The sequence below is a fragment of the Aegilops tauschii genome, chromosome 5 (assembly GCF_002575655.3).
Source record: "Aegilops tauschii subsp. strangulata cultivar AL8/78 chromosome 5, Aet v6.0, whole genome shotgun sequence".
Lineage (NCBI taxonomy): Eukaryota > Viridiplantae > Streptophyta > Magnoliopsida > Poales > Poaceae > Aegilops > Aegilops tauschii.
In genome coordinates, this window is record NC_053039.3 from 4309730 (window position 1) to 4329783 (window position 20054).

Below are 20054 nucleotides of genomic sequence, written 5' to 3' on the forward strand. Positions count from 1 at the left end.
AACGGAAGTAGATTGCTTTCGAGTAGATCTATTTTGAGCATTGCAAATTCTATACCAAGCATCTTTTAAATTCTCTCCTTCCCTTTGTTTAAAGTTGAGAACCTCATTATCGGGAGTGCTAACAAGGATGGGAGGACTAGCCATAGAAGCGGGATAAGCACACAAAACGCAAACAAAGAATACGAACGGAAGAAAAGGCGAATCTATTCGAAAATCATTTTAGAAGTTGGGGAGAGGAAAACGAGAGGCGAATGGCAAATAATGTAATACGAGGGATGAGAGTTGATGATGGGTACTTGGTATGTCTCGGCTTGGCGTAGATCTCCCCGGCAATGGCGCCAGAAATTCTACCTGCTACCTCTTGAGCTTGCGTTGGTTTTTCCCTTGAAGAGGAAAGGGTAATGCAGCAAAGTAGAGTAAGTATTTCCCCCAGCTTTTGGGAACCAAGGTATCAATCCAGTAGGAAACAACACGCAAGCCACCGAATACCTGCACAAACAAACACCAACTTGCACCCAACGCGATAAAGGGGTTGTCAATCCCTTCATGGTTATTTGTAACGTGAGATCTGAAAGAGATGGATAAACGGTAAAGTAATATTTTTTGTATTTTTGGTTTATGGAATGGAAAGTAAAAGATTGCAAAGAAAGTAAATAGGGAACTAAATTGTAGATCGAAAACTTATATGATGGAAAATAGACGCGGGGACCATAGGTTTCACTAGAGGCTTCTCTCAAGATAGAAATTATTACGGTGGGTGAACAAATTACTGTCGAGCAATTGATAGAAAAGTGCAAAGTTGTGACGATATCTAAGGCAATGATCATGAACATAGGCATCACGTCCGTATCAAGTAGACCGACTCCTGCCTGCATCTACAACTATTACTCCGCACATCGACCGCTATCCAGCATGCATCTAGAGTATTAAGTTCATAAAGAACGGAGTAACGCCTTAAGAAATAAGACATGGTGTAGAGGAAATAACTCAAGCAATATGATGAAAACCCCATCTTGTTATCCTCGATGGCAACAATACAATACGTATCGGTTCCCCTTCTGTCACTAGGATCGAGCACCGCAAGATTGAACCCAAAGCTAAGCACTTCTCCCATTGCAAGAAAAACCAATCTAGTTGGCCAAACCAAATCGATAGTTCGACGAGACTTGCAAAGATACCAAATCATGCATAAAAGAATTCAGAGAAGATTCAAATAATATTCATAGATAAGCTGATCATAAATCCACAATTCATCGGATCTCGGCAAACACACCGCAAAAGAGTATTACATCGAATAGATCTCCAAGAACATCGAGGAGAACTTTGTATTGAGAATCAAAGAGAGAGAAAAAGGCAGCTAGCTACTAGCTGTGGACCGGTAGGTCTATGGTAAACTACTCACGCTTCATCGAAGAGGCAATGGTGTTGATGTAGAAGCCCTCCGTGATCGAATCCCCCTCCGGCAGGACGCCGGAAAAGGCCCCTAGATGGGATCTCACGGGTACAGAAGGTTGCGGTGGTGGAAAAGTAGTTCCGTGGCTCCCCTGGAAGTTTTTGGGATATTTGAGAATATATAGGAGGAAGATCTAGGTCAGGGGGTTACCGAGGGGCCCACAAGGTCGGGGGCACGCCCTACCCCTCTGGGCGCGCCATCCACCCTTGTGGCCGCCTCGTGGCTCTTTTGACTTGCACTTCAAGTCTCCTGGGTGTCTTCGGGTCCAAGAAAAATCATCGCAAAAGTTTTATTCCGTTTGGACTCTGTTTGGTATTCCTTTTCTGCGAAACTCTAAAACAAGGAAAAAACAGGAACTGGCACTGGGCTCTAGGTTAATAGGTTAGTCCCAAAAATCATATAAAAAAGCATATTAATGCATATCAAACATCCAAAACAAATAATATAATAGCATGGAACAATCAAAAATTATAGATACGTTGGAGACGTATCACTTCGTTAAACACATACTCAAAATGCCACTAGACACCATTACTGTCAGCTCAAATCTCGTTTGTCATGTTATAATGACCAAAATACCAATGGACCAACATGTCAGCTCTCCCTCTATCTCACTACAATAAAGTGTGGGCCCCACTTAATCCTAACAACGTTCTTATTATCCTCTAAAATTATTCGCTTTCTTAGTCCTGGCAAGTGGAGGCCACACTTACATTGTGAAATAGAGAGAACTGACAAATGGATCTAGGGGTATTTTTTCATATAACATGGTCAACGAGTTTGACCTGACAATAACGATGTCTAATGGCATTTTTGAGCAAACATCTAATGGATCGATGGCATTTTTGAGCAAACATCTAATGGCGTTTTTGAGCAAATTTCTCACATAACGATGGCATTTTTGAGTAGTTGTAACTTCTAATGGCAAAACTGAGTAGTGAGACACAACCGGTGGCATAAATGATAAAAACCTTGCCAAGTCAACTAACGGAAAACTAGATGAAAACCATCGCAACCCGTTGACCAAGCACAAACAAGATAGATCACACACAACACTTCAAACAAAACATCGTCAATATTGCGCATTGGTCTAGACACCATCACTTCTCCTCGCGGAAGTGACCATAACATTGCTAATAATGAGTGTTGGCCAAACCTGCACCACAAAGGCAGTGAGAAGCCACACAAAGATCCATGCCAAGCAATCAACCTGTGTTGGCAACTAAGAGGCTCCGTTGCTGATGGTGAGCTACGAAGGAAAACTATGCAAGGCTGGTGAGACAGAAGATAACCGGACATACCACACGTCACCCATCATCATCACCATCTGGAACTGGCCGCTGCAACTCCGCCTTCACAACAACAAAACACCCAAGACAATCCTGTAGACTAGCCTAAGAGTTGACTACCACAACCATTACTGAACCCCAAACTTTCTTAGCCTCGTCATCATTGCTACAGAGTAAACGACAACAGCACCACCATCATCCACATGTCATAGCTGCGACCACCACAATGCCCCCACCATCAATCGTCACACATCCACTCGCCCCACAACCGGTGACAACTCCAAAAATGATGCCACCAAGGAGGAGCATGACATAGAAACAACATCATTGTCCAATCTTGAGGAGATATGAGGTTTCCCCTATAGTTTTGTAGGAGGAAGTGTGAGCACCACGCCTCAATTATGTTTTCAAGTAGGAAGCAGATCCCGAGAGCGCCGCCTGCCTTGGCTAACAGCATAAACAAAGTTTCACCCGGTGTTGCCTCACATCCCGCCCACCCGTGCCACACGACTGGTGGACCACCAAATAGGGAACGTATCTGGTGCACCCGCACTTGTAGTGCTACCATGCACCGGATGCGATAGAACATTTTAAAAAATCTGGAAAAAATCTAGCACACTGACACAATATCAATGTATATTGTCGCAAAAATTCGTTTCAAAATTTGACATCAGCGTGATAATGGGCCAAATATAAAGCCCAACTTATGTTACGTATTATTCAGTGTTGAATTTGTCATTTTTGTTTTTCGAGCTACAATTTGAATTTTGATCTGAAATTTTGTGACAACCTACATTGAAGTTGTGTGAATGTGCTAAAAAAATCCTATTTTTTGAACATTTTAAATATGCAACGTGAGTTCGGTGCACCGATAGCACCACAAGCACAAAAGAACCCCACCACCGCAGCCTTTACCGAGGCCGATTCCTCCAGGAACCATCACCCTTGCAGGAGACCATCAGACGGGCCCTCGTTGCCACCACAGGATGAACTGGGGAAGCCCGATCCAACCAAGCCCAAACAAAATAGGGCAGAAATAGTGTACCGGTCGAAAAAATATCTTTAATATTTATAGGAGTAACGAAATGATAGATTGTTAAGCATTATAGCTAGTAGAGATACCCAGATGTATACAACAGTAAAATGACGAATTTTTCAGACAATTATTTTGCCAATCACAAAGTGTGACTTAAGAGCCAGTTCAAAGTAAACATTGTTACCATGGAAGCTTCTCCCGATCCAGCAAACTATTACTCCCTCTGTTAACTATTATAAGATATTTTGGATATTTCAATATAAACTAGTACATATGGATTGAAATGAGTGGATAAACACACTCTATATACATTTGATATAGAAAAGAGTTTTTTTTTCTTTAAAGATTTAGAAAATAGTTAGAACATCCTATAATTTGCAACGGAGTGTGTATTTTATCTAGATGCATATTTATAAATCTTGCATGTACGAAGCAACAAAGATGGTTCGTCACCTTTAGTCAGATACATCGCGATCCCTGCTGCACATCTCTGACTTATCTAGGTGACTGATCGAGCACGTATATATTGGCCGGTTTATATATGTATCACATAGCAGCTGCGTGAGGGAGGTACTGAGTGCTACCAAATTAACAAATCAATCATCCAGGGAGAGATGTGGAGGCTAAAGATCGCGGAGGGCAGCGGCAACCCACTGCTGCGCACCACCAACGGCCACGTCGGCCGGCAGGTATGGGAGTTCGATCCTGCCGCGGATGACCCCGACGAGGTCGCCGCCGTTGATGCCGCCCGCCGCGACTTCACCAGCCGCCGGCACCAGATGAAGAACAGCTCCGACCTCCTCATGCGCATGCAGGTCTCCATTCTCTCTTTCTTAAAGCCAACACACAGTCTCTAGTACTACCTCTGTTTAAAAATTTAAGACGATTTGGTAGGCCATTTTAGCCTACCAAAACGTCCTGTATTTTGGGATGGAGATCGATAATACATGCCACCGTGCACTTGGTGTTCAGGTACAAACTGAGCATAGCTCGATACTATATCGGATGATTACAGAATGGTATGTTATATCCATATCGGCCATACTCTATCAACAGATTTTGCCGATATCTAATTCGACATGTCCACTAGTATAGACCGATACATGGAGGACAACAATTCTTTCTCGGAAAACAATGTAATAACATTATGGATTTAAACTTCATCATATTACCAAAGCCATGCATAATGTTTTGTAGAAACTCATATAAATATTGTAATTTTTTAATTCTTAACATAACGATCTTTTGAGTTTTTCTTACATTTTCTCTTAATTAACAAGTTAATAAACTAGGAATCTAAGCATTGACATCATATTCTTTTTTTTTACAAAAAGACATGTTTTGAAGACGAATAGTGTAAAAAAATCAGATATTTCTTTCTTTGATGATATAACTACATATCACCCGATGTATTGAAGCTAAACCCATCCAAACCCGATATCCGATATTTAGAACCTTGTCTCGGAGACATCAAGCACCATGCATACAAAAATAATGAAAACTATGATCTGATACATTCTCAACAATCCTGCGCATGAGAATTCTATGCATTTCCACTAAAATCATAACATTAACCTACTTTCAATTTCATACATCATGTCGACAAATAGTTCTGTGCATACATGTTATAATAAACTCTTTTTACAAAGGAAATTCTAAAAAATTGTCAACTGGGTTATTCTACTCCACTTTTAGTAGAGAAAAAAAAACTAAAGGTGAATGAATGAAAAAAGTGACTCACACTGCATACTTTTGCATAGCATGTGAAACTACCTCCGCGTGTTAGGGCTTCGCCGTTTACATGTGACAGCTGGCTGCCAAATTAACCGGGCAGAACTTTCTTATTCTTGAAGTCTTGAGCTCGTTTTGGGCTTGAAAGCTGGCCGAAAAGCCCAAGAGAAATGACCCTCGGTGCGTTGATGTACACAATTTTTTTAGGAAAGGCCATCATGGCTTGCTTTATTATTTTTCAACACTTGCCTCAAAAAATATTAATTTTCAACACAAATTACATTGTCCACTAGTTTGTTGAGCATGCCTAAAAAAGAGGTAATTACACCGATGGTGCTTGAACTTGTCATGGATGTTCAGTTTAGTGCCTGAACTTGAAAAATACATTGAACTGATTCTAAAACTTGGCTAACGCTTGCAAATACGGTGCTAAACACATATGTAGACATATATGTGCTGACGTGGCACCCCACCTGTAAGTATAGAAGAAAAATAAATGGAAGGTAAAATTATGCTCATTTGGAGTCGAACCGCGCCCTGCTCTTTTGATTATTCACGCGCTGACCACTACACCGAAAAAGCAACATTCTGCAAACTTAGGCGTGCACTGCTATATGTATGATAGCATGACTTTTGGTGCTTAAATAGGCTGCATAGGGTGCCCATTTAGTACAGATTAATTTTTTTAAAATATTAAAAGTCTATAAATTATAATCATAATAAAAAAGGTTAGATTCAAATATTTGTGTATTATTAATAATTACTTCCTGATATACAAATATTTGTGTCATTAATAATTACCTTGTGGTATAAAAATATTCGTGTGCACGTATTGCCAATTTAAAAAAAACAGGCCCCATGTCATGTTGTGGGTTATAAATATTTTTGGTACATAAATAATAACCTCATGGTACACAAATATTTATGTGGAGACACAATAAATATATAGAGGTAGGTAATAAAATAACTTACTAAAAATGTTCTTTTAATTTTTAGAAATATTCACTTATTATTTAGAAAACAATAGTTTAAATATAAGCCATGAGTGTTTAAAAATGTTTAGTAAGTACAAAATTTTAAAGTATACAATCATGGATTATATTTAAGAATGTTTGTTAACTACATTTTTAAATGTTTAGTGAATACAATCCATACATGAGGTAATTATTAATAACACACGAATATTTGAATCTAAAATTTATTACTATGAATATAATTTACAGACGTTTTACATTTCTCTCTAAAAAAATAACATGTCCTAAATGGCCCACTGGATGCAGCGCATTTAAGCACCAGAATCCTTTTTGTTTATCATTCATTAATATGTAGTGGCCAAAGTTGCCATCGTATAGTGTTTGGTGCAGTGGTTGGCGTATGCTCGACTCTGATCGGGCACTATTTTTAATTACAATTTTCTATTTGTTCTGACATACAGGACCACTTGTCATAAGGACATATATATTATTAAAGTAATCTTGCTTCGCCACTACAAGTGGCCCCATGCCATGTCAACAAATACGGGGCCACATCAGCACACTACACGTCTACAGATGATATTAGCACCGTATTTGCACGAGTCATCCAAGTTTTAGAACCAGTTCGACGTATTTTTCAACTTTAGGCACTAAAGTGAACATCCATGACAAGTTCAGACACCACTGATGTATTTACCTCCCTAAAAAACCTAGTTTGTTGAGCAAGAAACCCATAGGTTCATCGACCCAACTACTATTACATCTATCACAAAGCTGAACTTAGCTACTCATGAGCTACATAATTAGCCTCAGGAAAAACACTGCATAAACATGACATTCCGTATCACCGTTGTGGTTTCCACACACACTCCGCGAAGATTACACTGCTACATCCCACCATTGTGTTTGCCCCATGCAAAATTCAATAACATTCATAGAATCTAATTCTCCTTCGGCCTGATTGAAAACCATGGCGTTAACTAGTGCAATTAGGGAACAACATTGTCCTGTGGGTGCTTCTATGTGCCACTCTTTGCCACAGATTATCGGGCGAATGCACATGCAGGACTCAGAGTGGGCCGGCCCATAGTGACTGTAGTGGCTAGTGAACCAGCTACTGTAACGACCCTGGAGCAAGCTGGCTGCTGTAGCGGACAGTTTTAATCATTCTGTTTTTTGGAAAACATGAACAAAATATATTTTTAAAGTACTGACATTTTTTAGAAAAAAGGTAAAAAATTACTGAAACACGATTTTTTAAATGTCAAACTTTTTTTGAAAAAGAAAATAATCGTTTAAGTTCCAAATATTTTAGGAAAATATGAACAAATACTGAAATTTTGACATTTTTTCATATCGTTAACACTTTTCTGAAAGTTCCGAACATTTTCAGAAAAAAGGAAAGAAATTTTCAATTTACGAATATTTAAAATAACGTGAACAATATTTGAATATTCGCAGACATTTTTAAAACAAGAAATTTCCTTCGTTTTTTATAAATTTGAGCAAAAAATCTGATCATTTTCGAAAAAAAGCTCCAACCTTGGAATTTCAAAGAAAAATATAATATTTTTAAATGTGATGGAAAAGGACACTAAATAAAAAAAATCGCCGAAGGAGAAAAACAAAGAAATGCAGAGAAAAAGGCAGACTGGAACCTTATATAAGGTTTTAAAAAAACACAACAGAACCTTCTATTCCCAAATCCTCTATTCCCAAATCCGGGGTTTGTAGGATATACAAATAACATAAATGGGTGTGTCCATCTTCACCGTGCCTCGCTTGAAGGGTGCCTCCGAAACGCTTCTAGTAGGCTGGCCTATGTAACATCTATTATGTTCGTTTCTTTTTCTTCTCTGCTTCTACATTTGTTAGTTACTTTGTACGTTTGTTTAAAGTTTTCAAATATTTCAAATACATATATTCCAAAAATTTAATTTACTTATTTTTGAAAGACGTTCACCGCACATCAGGAAAACGTTAATACAGCATAAAAACAATTTCCTACAACTTTCTAAAAAAGATGATAGCTTTCAAAAATAATGCTCATGACATTTTAAAAGTGTTAGCCCATTTCAGAAAAAAAGTCGTGGAATTAAATTTTTTTTGCATAATTCAAAAACATGTTTTTGTACTACTTAAAAAATGTAGGTAAGATTTAACAAAAATCACTCGTAACAAAAATATGTTCGTGAATGTTTTTTCAAAAATGCTGATACAATGTGAAAACAGTTTTCAAAGTTAAAAAAACTATACCATTCAAAAAAATGTATAACGTGTATTTAAAAATGTTTCGCACATATTAAAAAAGTTCAAACTTGTAATTGCTGAATTTGCAATATTTATTTGAAAAATAATGTACATGTATAAAAAATCCAGATGTATACAAGAACTCCAATTTTGTATTAATAATATTCATGTATTGACAAAACAAAAATAAAAATAAAAATGAAAAAAGATAAAGAACATAAGAAGAAAGGCAGTAGAAATCCAGTAAGGAAACAATGAAATTTTAAAACAAAAAATCAAGGAAAACGGACACAAGAAAACACAGAAAAATAATAATGCGGAAGCTTCAATTCCCGGTCTGAACTGATAGTAGAAGCTTCCTAAAAACCTCACTTCTGGGGATTGCCTACTGCGAGATAGAATAGGCGAGATATAGGTCCCTCAAAAACAAGCTAAAGTTTACTATTTCACGCTTAAGCCCCGTATTCTAGTAAATCAGTACAGAGAGCATACCCTCTCTCCTTTTATCTATGGGCCGGCCCATATTGATCCCGAATCTTGAAGCTCCCAACTGTTTTGGAAAGTTTCTAGAAGCTTGTAGTTGATTTTAATAGTTTTTAGTTTTTCCCGGTTGTTTTGGGATTTATATTTTCAATTTTATTTTTATATTTTCGTTTATGTTTTTTTCTTTATTTCTTGTCTGCTTTTTTTGAATTTGTGAACATTTTTCAATTTTGTAAACAAACTTTAAAATACACAAACAAATTTGAAAAACATGTTATGTTTATAAATCCGTGATTTACAAAAATTTAACTTTTTCTAATTCGTGCACCCTTTCTTAAGTTTGCAAAAATAATTTCAAATTCATTATTTTTTTCAAATTCGTGAACTGTATATGTATCTGTTAGTTCTTTTTTTAATTATCGAACTCTTAAAATCCTTGAATACTTTTTCCAGATTCATAAACATAATTTCAAATTTGTGAACATATTTATTATTCTTGATTTTTTAAATCAAAAAGTTTTTAAAATTCATTAATTTTTAGATATTTTCTTATTTCTCAAAGTTCGTAAATTTTGTTTTCGAATTTATGATTTTATTGACATGTTTTTAGCTGTATAAAAAACCGGATCCTGGTTTTTTTCCTTAGAAACAAGCGAATGGAGCGAGCAAGCAGTAAACTTTAATGGGCCGCGGCCCGCAAGCATGCGCGTGAGTGCCAGCTCGCCAAGTAGCGCGTAAGGTTGGCTCAAAAAAAAAAGTAGCGCGTATGGAGCTGAAGAGGCGCTCTCTCATTCAACCTCCGCATCCCCTAAAAGAAAAACCTCCTCAAAATGGGAAAAAACTTGAATTAGACTATCTGCACACTTGGTCAGACTAGGCTCGCCTACCTATCTTCTCCAAGATTTTGGTTTGGAAAATTAATCAAACTAGATGATACCCCGCAAGATTTGGTCATATGAAACATTTGGATTAATAATATATATATAACTGAAAATACATATTATATATTGTATTGGATTATTGTATAGTTGCAAAATATTTATTGAATATAGGTACTATACTATAATGAACTTTGATGAGGTGACATGTGTGCATGGCTTATGTGTGCATGTTGAAATAAATAGAATCCGTGGGAAACAACTAATAATGAAAAATAATTTTCATGAATGTTGTGGTGGGTCTTTGATGATGTGGCATGTGTGCATGTTAAGATAATTGAGGTAGTAGGGATGAACTGTTTAGGTATATAGGATATCGTGAACTTCTGTAATTTAGATTTGAGAAAATAGATGTTCCCTATGTTTATTTTTGTAAGGTATCTTTTTTAAATAGTCAAAAATTTCTACCTTTGAACAAATATATAGAATACTGTCTTTCCTATTGCCATTTTGCCTATATATATAACACTCTTTTTATCCACCAAAAGGTCGACCTCCTACTAGCTTCTCAAGAGAGAGAAAATCATTTCCTAACAATTTTTTTGTCGTGTAGCTCTCTAAGTCAAACAATCTCAAGATGAACCTTCCTCCCATCAAGCTGGAACAACATGGGTATCACACAGAAGAAGACGATGTCTTGATATCTTTGAGGAGGGCAATCAACCGATGTTCCACTCTCCAGGCACATGATGGCCATTGGCCGGGGGATTACGCTGGCACTTTATTTCTCTTGCCCAGCTTGGTACTTTCTCCTCGTATCTAACAACAATTTTCTAGACCTTTTCTTATGATTTCAATATGTATGAAATAAAGTCAAAATAATCTATTTCCATCTCCATAAGTAGATGTTTGGTTTTCCATGTTTTGATTTGCATCGACCATTTCTCTCAGATTGTAGCACTGCATGTGACTGGAGCACTAACTACTGTGTTGACATCTGAACATCAGAAAGAGATTCGGCGGTATCTCTACAATCATCAGGCACGTATACATGCCTACTGACATGATTAAAAAAAATGGACAAGTATTTGCTGATATTATTGTTGAAGTATAGAATGAAGACGGGGGTTGGGGACTGCATATCGAGGGAACAAGCACAATGTTCTGTACTGTCATGAACTATGTTGCTTTGAGATTGCTTGGGGAGGGGCTGGATTCATGCGGAGCCATGCTACAAGCTCGGAGTTGGATCTTGGATCATGGAGGAGCAACTTTAACACCATCGTGGGGAAAATTCTTTCTTTCGGTAGGGAACATGACCATAACTCTAGTGCATGTTGATATGCATTTCCTTTTGCACTTGATCTCCGAAGAAAATGAAATATAGTTGAGAATCTTGGATTTATTGACCATATCATTGAACATATGCTATATTTTCAACCTAAAGAGGTCCCTTGTCTGATATCTCCCTTAACTTCTTGCTTTAGGTCCTTGGGGTATATGACTGGTCCGGGAACAACCCATTGCCACCAGAACTATGGATGATGCCTTATTTCTTGCCTATTCATCCAGGTTAGGGCCTCACACTTAAATTTATTCCTTTCCGTAGTTGAATTCATCCTTCAAATTTTCTCATGTGGCTCGATCCATACTATTTTACCTAATGTTTTGACATACTGATTTTTACAAAAATTAGCTACCTAGATTGGTTCCACTTGGAAAATGTCACTATTTTATCTTTAAAACAAGTTCACAATTTCACATTTAAGGAGGACTAGTGAACATTGTTTAAATTCTTGCTAAATCAATGGAACAAGGGATCACCATTGATTTCACCGCAGAACCACTCAATCCACCATATTTGCATTGCCTACTAAGGGTATACCCGGTAACAATTGGCCTACCATTGCAAAACTAAAATTCAGATGTAAAGCTTACAGAAAATCTCTAATAATTCATAATAATAAATAAAATATTTTGTATAGTATATGTCATTGTGAGATGAAAACAAAAATATGTGATCGAATATGCCACATAATTATCCGCTCAAGTAGAACACAACCTTATTTATTATGACAAATTAATGTAATCAAACTAAAATCCATACATGTGTACGGACTATAGTCTATCAAAAGTTAAAAATGTATTTTCTGCAGACATCCTACATGGGTTTCATTATGGGTTATAGTTCAACAATGAGCAAGGCTATCTTTTTACAAACAGGAGATAGAAGATAGAAAATAATGCATCGAGTACCAAATACATACTAGGCTTATTCTTGCCATTTAATAACTTTTACTAATTATTTTGTTCCATATAAACAGGGCGCATGTGGTGTAATTGTCGGTTGGTATATTTGCCCATGTCATACCTATACGGGAAGAGGTTTGTGGGTGCTACTACATCAATTGTACTAGACTTGAGGAAAGAGCTCTACAATGTCCCGTATAATGAGATTGACTGGGACAAGGCTCGCAATGGGTGTGCAAAGGTATCGCTCATATTCACTTGACCGTTCCTATCAACTATGTCATCTACTTTTTGATTTGAGGTAATTTTTGTCGACTCTAGACATTCGTGTTTGGTTATACAATCATGATATTTGATATAGTGTAGCATACACCACATGAAAACAACTTAAAATTAAGCTTTCACTACAAGATAGCAGGCAATGCAGGTGCATAAGGCTGCGCTGGTGAACAAATGAAACTACTGTACAACGTTGTACAATTCAATAGTTTTTTCTCTTAGTAAAACACAAAGCTTGTGCTTCGATGCATTGATAAAACTTTACAAGAATAAGCCATTACAACTGAAAACCTATGAGAGATAAAAATCCGCAATCACTAGACAAACATTTACAACAAACTCTAGACCAACAAATAGTGGCCTCAATGCCATAGAAGCACACTAATGACACCGCATGCCTCCCAAAATCATGTTGGAAGGCACATCTACAATGGCGGTCAGAATCAGGCCACACCTTCTTTCAAGAAGATGGCAAATTGACAACAATTATTCTATTGCCAGTTGCCAGCCTCACACCACCTTCAAAGACCTCTCACCTCACTCCCAAGAATCCCGAAAGGGCACAGCAAGACATCACATCCATGCTGCAGCAACACTTGTAATGCCAACCTCCAACCGCACCTTGAAAACAATACCACCACACATCCCTACACCCTTCTTTCAACACTGCTTGAAACTTAACCTTGCGTTTCTTGCTAATAAAATATTAAGGAAATCTTTGATTCACTGGTGTCAAAACTGTAGGAGCAGGAAAAGGACCATAATGACATGTATTCCTATACAAATTTGAGAATTAAAAAAACACGGGGATTTTAGTCTTTAAAGTGTCTATTCTTGAAATAAGAAGAACACAAGAATTCAAATAAGCACTGTAAAATCATAGTCAACCCTAGCCTCATTATACCTATGGTTAAGAGGTAGTGGCATGAAATATTAGGCTTTCTTTAACCATGATCGCATAACCTATGGCCTTTTGGAAGTCTTGCCATCTGAAATGTTAACTTTGCTTACAATGTAGGAAGATCTCTATTATCCCCATTCACCACTACAGAATATTGTATGGGCCACTCTCAAGAAAATTGGTGAACCGGTTCTTATGCACTGGCCTGGCAGCAATTTGCGAAAGAAAGCTCTGGACATTGTCATGAAACATATAAAGTATGAGGATGAAACAACTCAATATATATGCATTGCTCCTCTCAATAAGGTAAAGAGATGTTACTTTGAGTAAGCTTTGCATCATTGTTTTTTTTATATCTCCAAACTACAACTTACCATTATATTTGTGTTGAGTTTAGTAAATTTGTACATTGCTTATCAACTATATTTGTTTCTTTTTATTATTTTCTCCAACAACAACTAATTAGTATAAATTTACAAATAGATGTTGAATATGATTTGTTGCTGGGTAGAAGATCCAAAGTCAGAGGCATTCAAACTCCATATTGAAAGAGTATATGATTTCTTATGGGTTGCAGAAGACGGCATGAAGATGAAGGTGTCAACGAGTTCTCCTTCATGTTTTATTATATTTTCTTCATTGGGATATTTTTTATTAGCATTATCTGAGCTGGGGGGCAATAACAAGACATAGTGATATGCACAATTTGATTTCTTATGTCGCATTTACCTAATTGTTTCAAATATATAGATATATACGACAACACGTGAATGCCCATCAAACCTTTTTTATATTAGCAATCAGTCTAACTCACTGATATATTAGTGGTGGATGTGTAGAATCCCACCAAGTTCAAGTCCACTCTACTTGAGTTTTAGTGCTTAATTCTCCTCTATAAAACACAAATAGTTCCACCCATATGTTCAAAAAATCAGTATGATAGTCACTTACTCACTTTGTTTTTTAAATGTATAACATATTTTGACTCAAGAAGAGATTTAGGTGTTCATCCAATTGAAATACTATGGGAATATAACTCAAGACTATCTCATTGTTGTTTTTGGAAGTCATGGATGGTAGCTAGTATGAGAGCAGGAGAATAAGAACATATATGTTTAGCACAAAATAAGTAGGGTCACATCATAAATTGAAACTCACTCATTTAATAGAGTCATCAAAATGTATGTTTTAACAACATGCTTTTCATTGATGTAATGATATTCTGTACTATTAAATTTACTCTAATCTTAGAACATCTTGTGTAGTCTTACAATGGCAGCCAGCTATGGGATACAGCTTTGACAGTTCAGGCTATATTTGCTACCGGCCTCACAAAAGAGTTTGGCCATACAATTAAAGTCGCTCATGACTATATCAAACATTCCCAGGTAAATATACAAAATGTTGCATGGTAATATATTGTCCAACACTAATAAATTAGGTGTAGTTACTCAACAATATTATGTGTATCTGATGTGCCTAAAGATTCGTGCGGACTGCCCTGGAGACCAAAGCAAGTGGTATCGCCATCTATCAAAAGGTGGATGGACACATTCAACTGCTGACCAAGGGTGGCCTGTATCAGATTGTACTGCAGAAGCATTTAAGGTAGTCCTCGCCACAGTTTTCACTTTCAGCGTAACTTCATTGAAGTTTCTAGAATTTTAGTAATTGCGGTACATATTGAAATACCTGTCTTTCAGCCAACATATTTTGGTAAATTCATTAGTACAAAAAAATTCAAATAATTTCAAATTATAGTTTGAAATTTCAAAATATTTTGGTGGATCTCAATCAAACTCAAGTGAAAATAATTTTCAAAATACATTTTGAAATTCAGTGATTTTGGCTACACAGGAATATTCGAAACTTAAATTTAAAACCATGATCCCAGCACATTATGTTTGTATTCTTCAACCAAAACCTTTGTGCAAATACTACCATTTCGGCCCATTTCTTTAAACTTTGGTAGGCTAAATTAGTAGAACGCACAGATTTTCACCATGGCTAACATGCATGCGTGAAAACTAACAAGTCTAAGTGTGCAACACCTTGGCCCAAATTGTGACATCCTACATGCATAAGACCCGTCTTGTATTTCTATTCTTGCTTTTACTAAATGTTTTTTTTGGAATGAAATGGTTAACCCTAAGGTTCTACTCTTGGAACATAAGTTTATATACACTGGACACATTCGCTATGTTTCTTAGGGGACGCTAAATCCCCTATGTGGGACTTGTCACACGAAATAGCTATACTGAGTCTAACACAAATTATCATGGATACTCTTTCCATGGAATTGATTCAATACAAAGGAAAAATTTCCATATTATTTTTTCTGGAACTGATTCAATACAAGGCACCAATTCCAGGAGTGAAACCAACGACACACTGATAGGAATAAGCTAAGATTTCATTATTTCTTCAGGTTTTGTTGTTGTTAACTAAGGTTCCTGAACTGGTTGATGAGCCTATAGAAACAAGCAGACTTGATGATGCAGTCAACATTCTACTGTCTTTGATGGTTAGTATCTTCCAGTCTTAATTATCATTTTTGTGTTCTCTTTTGCCAATGCTAGTTTCAAGTGATTACTCGCAGTTGATAATTAAGAGACTTTCATTTTCTGACTACTTGGATGAACAACTTAAGTGTTAAAAGTCTCATTGCGTAATCTTTTGCAGAATGACGATGGCAGTTTTGGTGCATATGAGCTAACAAGATCTTATGAATGGCTTGAGGTGAGCTACCATATATAATTCCTTTATTCTAACTAAAGACATAAGGAAGAGTTTTCCTCTAGAACGCACAAGGATTAGTACATGCGAGGAAGAAACACTTAGTTTAATCTACCATATTAAGTTGACGTCGTTTAGCAATTCTTGGTTCTACCAATCAACCGACTATAAGTTTTCTATACGTACATTTGTCATGCTCACTTTTATTTTTTTCAATCACTTCAGTTGTTGAATCCTTCTGAGAGCTTTGGCGGCATAATGATCGAGTATCCGTAAGGGACACTAACCATCAAATGCTTAATTAGTTATTTATGTTGCTAATTTTCTATTAATCTGTCTACCTTCTTATATTGATTCACATGCAGGTATGTTGAGTGTACATCATCAGTAATTCAGGGTCTGGTGTTATTTAGAGAAATGTACCCCAAACACAGTCGCTTGGAAGAGATAGACAGTTGTATCCAAAAGGCTGCAGACTACATTGAGAGCATCCAATGGAGTGATGGATCATGGTTTGAATTTCTTTAAATTTGCTCTAGAAGTTCCTGTCTTTTTATTCTTACAAAATGGAAGATTATTTTCACAAAAAAGATTTTGAAATATTAAATTCCTGGCCTCTGCATAATTTGAACATGTGTTGTTAATTTGAACTACAGGTATGGTTGTTGGGCTATCTGTTTCACATATGGTACTTGGTTTGGGGTGAGAGGATTGGTTGCTGCAGGGAGGACGTATGTAAATAGCCTAGCAATCAGAAAAGCGTGTGAATTTCTTTTGTCCAAGGAGCTTCTCCCATCTGGAGGGTGGGGAGAAAGTTACCTTTCCAGTCAAGACAAGGTACATTAACTTTCTTCATTCTAGACCTATTTTGTTTTCATGTCTTAATTAATCTAATTAACCATGTCCTAATTAACTAACTTGTAACATATATAGGTTTACACCAATCTTGAAGGAAACAGGGCTCATGCAGTTAACACTAGTTGGGCCATGTTGGCCCTAATTGATGCCGGGCAGGTCAATTTTTATCCTTCTTGTCAATCTTACATCCATGTCCTTTATTGTTTACTATTTAGATCACTTGTTAAGTTGTAAATTGTACACAACGTTATAGACAAATCATGTATTAGTTCATAAGTACAATGGACATATATCATTATGAATTGAATTAGTTGTATGCTAACTATAGTACAATATGTTTTTTGAGTGAACAGGGTCAAAGAGATCCTGCATGTCTACATAGAGCAGCCAAGATTCTGATGAACTTCCAATCAGAGGATGGAGAGTTCCCTCAGCAAGTAAGTAATATGTCCTTATCCCTTCTCTTAGTTTATGTGCAACGAAATCATGGGTTTTCCTCATAAGGGCAAGTAATAGTACGATGATGTATATGCACAAAAAATAATCAACCTTCACAAAATTCAATGAAAAGATTGCAACTTAAAAATATCCAAGTTAATTAGGTGATCTCCTAGTAGTATGTTGCGATTAACTTCGGTATGTTTGCTCAATTGACAGGACATTATTGGAGCTACCAACCACAACCTTATGCTCACTTATGCCCAGTTCAGGAACATATTCCCTATCTGGGCTCTTGGAGAGTACTACCAGAGAGTGCTTCCGGTAGCTTAAAGGAAACCATCGTTATGTATATATAGTGGTTGGGAATTACATACTTCTTTGTGCTCTCCATCTCAGCTAGAGATGGGCATAAATATATTGTAGTGAATGGTGGTTTTTTTACTTGTATCTAGTGTTATTGGTTTTAGGAGCATCAACCTTCTTTCCAGAAGAGTTTTAGTGTTACTGACCATACATGTGCTAACATATGCACTACCAGTATGAGCTATGTGATCAAAATGAATGTACATGATCACATCAATCACAACCATTTAGAAGATAATTTCCGACAGAGAATTGTTGGGAGGCTCTCTCTCGCCCCCGTCGCTCCCGCGAGCGGCGGCTGGCGAGCGCCCCTCTCCTCGCCCCCAGACCCCATACTCGTTGTGATCTCCTCGCCGCCGCCACAAGGCGCCCCCGGGCGAAGCCTGGCCCGCGACGGCGGCGGCGGGGATTCCTTCCCTCCTCGCTCGGCGGTGGCGGCGCGGGATGCACCAGCGGCCAGGGGCGTTGTGCTATGTGCGGGGCGCAGCGGCGGGACTGCGCGGGGCGGCGCTGGTGGCGCAGGCTCGCTTCGGGGCCGCGGAGGCTGCTCGGCGGCCGGCTCAAGGCGCGACGGCGGCGCGCCAGATCTGGCATCGTGAGGTGCGGGCTGCGCGTGGAGCGCTGGATTGGTGGCAGCGGCCACTGGTGGGGAAGGCGCCTCCTACCCTTCGGCGGGTGGTAGGCTCGGATGCTGCGGTGTGCCGTGCCTGGTCGCGTGGGCGGCGGGCCGGCGGCGGGCGTGGAGCTGGTTCCAGGGGATCCCCGTTTGCCCCTCAGAGCCGATCTGAAGATGGCGTTCCCTCCCCCTCGCTTCTCATCTTGCCCTCCAGTCCTAGATGCCGGCGACCTCCTTTTGCTGGATCTGGTGGCTGGTGGTGCTAGGAGCACTGGTTCGGGGTAACCCCTTGGCCGGCGGCGGTGGCCACGGTGTGAGCGACGCTCCGGGCGTCGTCCCCTCTCTTGTAGGTGGCATCGAGATCCTGCTCCTGCACTCCACCAACATACCCCGGGTGAAAGCCCAAAATCTTTGGATTGGGCGGTGACGGCGCACCGGCGTCGTTGTTCTTCTTGAAGGCGCCGCCTTGGGATGGTGGAGGTGATGGCTGGGGCTGCGACGTTGGTGCTGGGTCGTCAGTGTTCTTCAGTGATGTTCCCGCTCGGCGGCTTGCAGTGGGCGTCATGTTTCCTTCCAGCGATGGTGGTGTGGTCTGGGTTGCAGCTCTGCGAGGGGTGGTCGCCATGCTTGTGTCTTCTCCTTGGCAACCGGCTTGACCTGCTCATGAGTGCTCAGGGGTGAGCGGCTCTGCCAGCCGACGGCGTAGCGTCCTCCGATCCGGGACGAGAAGGCAGGGGGCCTTCTTTGGCGGTGAAGGGCAGATCAGCAGTGTTGACCTCATGGGAGTTGACGGAGTGTGTTCTTCTTCCAGCGTTTGTGTTGCTCCCTTGGCCTCATCTCATCATGGCAGGAGCTGGAGCTCGCTGAAGGCTTCGATGCTCAAGCTTGCTTGGTGCATTCGAATCTTGTTAGTTGTTCCGTAGTGTCTTGTATCTTTGTCGTTTTGTTCTTTGTTTTTTGTTCTTTCGATTGTACGCTGGATGTTTGCTTGGTGGTTGCTTTATATATAAAGCGGGGCGAAAGCCTTTTTCGGTAACCATTTAGAACAGTCGTATATGGACCCTCAATATGTAAATTTTCTCAACATCAATACAAGCCTCTTCCCCGTCCCCATTTTTACCGACTAGGGTGGTAGGTCCTCGGTGGACCAAAGAAAACAATGTGTGTGTGTGTGTGTGTGTGTGTGTGTGTGTGTGGTGGGGGGGGGGGGGGGGGGGGGGAGGCGACATTTTTTCTTTGAGACATAAAAGGTTTGTGAATTTTGAGTGGGGGTATAGCTTGCGAATGAACATTGTTTCGGACAACCCTTGAGCCTTCGATCCCATTGTTAAGATTTGTTAGAACTTTATGATTGGTTGCAATGCCAACTGATTACCATGCTCTGCGTGTGGCGCCATTTTTTGCTTTTGCTGCTAATCAAGGATCCCACTCCTTGACGTTTTTTACCTGCTGCCAGGCAAACTGAAAGATTTAGCAGAAACCAGCAAATACAACACTCAGAGGGAAGATACTGTAA

The 20054-nt window shown here is 38.9% G+C and overlaps 1 protein-coding gene across 1 annotated transcript; it reads left to right on the forward strand.

Moving 5' to 3' along the window:
* Nucleotides 1-4217: 4217 nt before the first annotated feature.
* LOC109751858 (cycloartenol synthase) lies at nucleotides 4218-19574 on the forward strand. Its single transcript, XM_020310741.4, has 18 exons — nucleotides 4218-4593; nucleotides 10708-10896; nucleotides 11046-11135; nucleotides 11209-11400; nucleotides 11582-11666; nucleotides 12419-12585; nucleotides 13642-13830; nucleotides 14008-14121; nucleotides 14790-14912; nucleotides 15010-15132; nucleotides 15953-16048; nucleotides 16207-16263; nucleotides 16486-16532; nucleotides 16626-16772; nucleotides 16917-17097; nucleotides 17194-17274; nucleotides 17472-17555; nucleotides 17776-19574. Exons 1-18 carry the CDS (start codon nucleotides 4393-4395, stop codon nucleotides 17887-17889), a joined length of 2280 nt encoding a protein of 759 aa, XP_020166330.1. The 5' UTR covers nucleotides 4218-4392; the 3' UTR covers nucleotides 17890-19574.
* The last annotated feature ends 480 nt before the right edge of the window (nucleotides 19575-20054 follow it).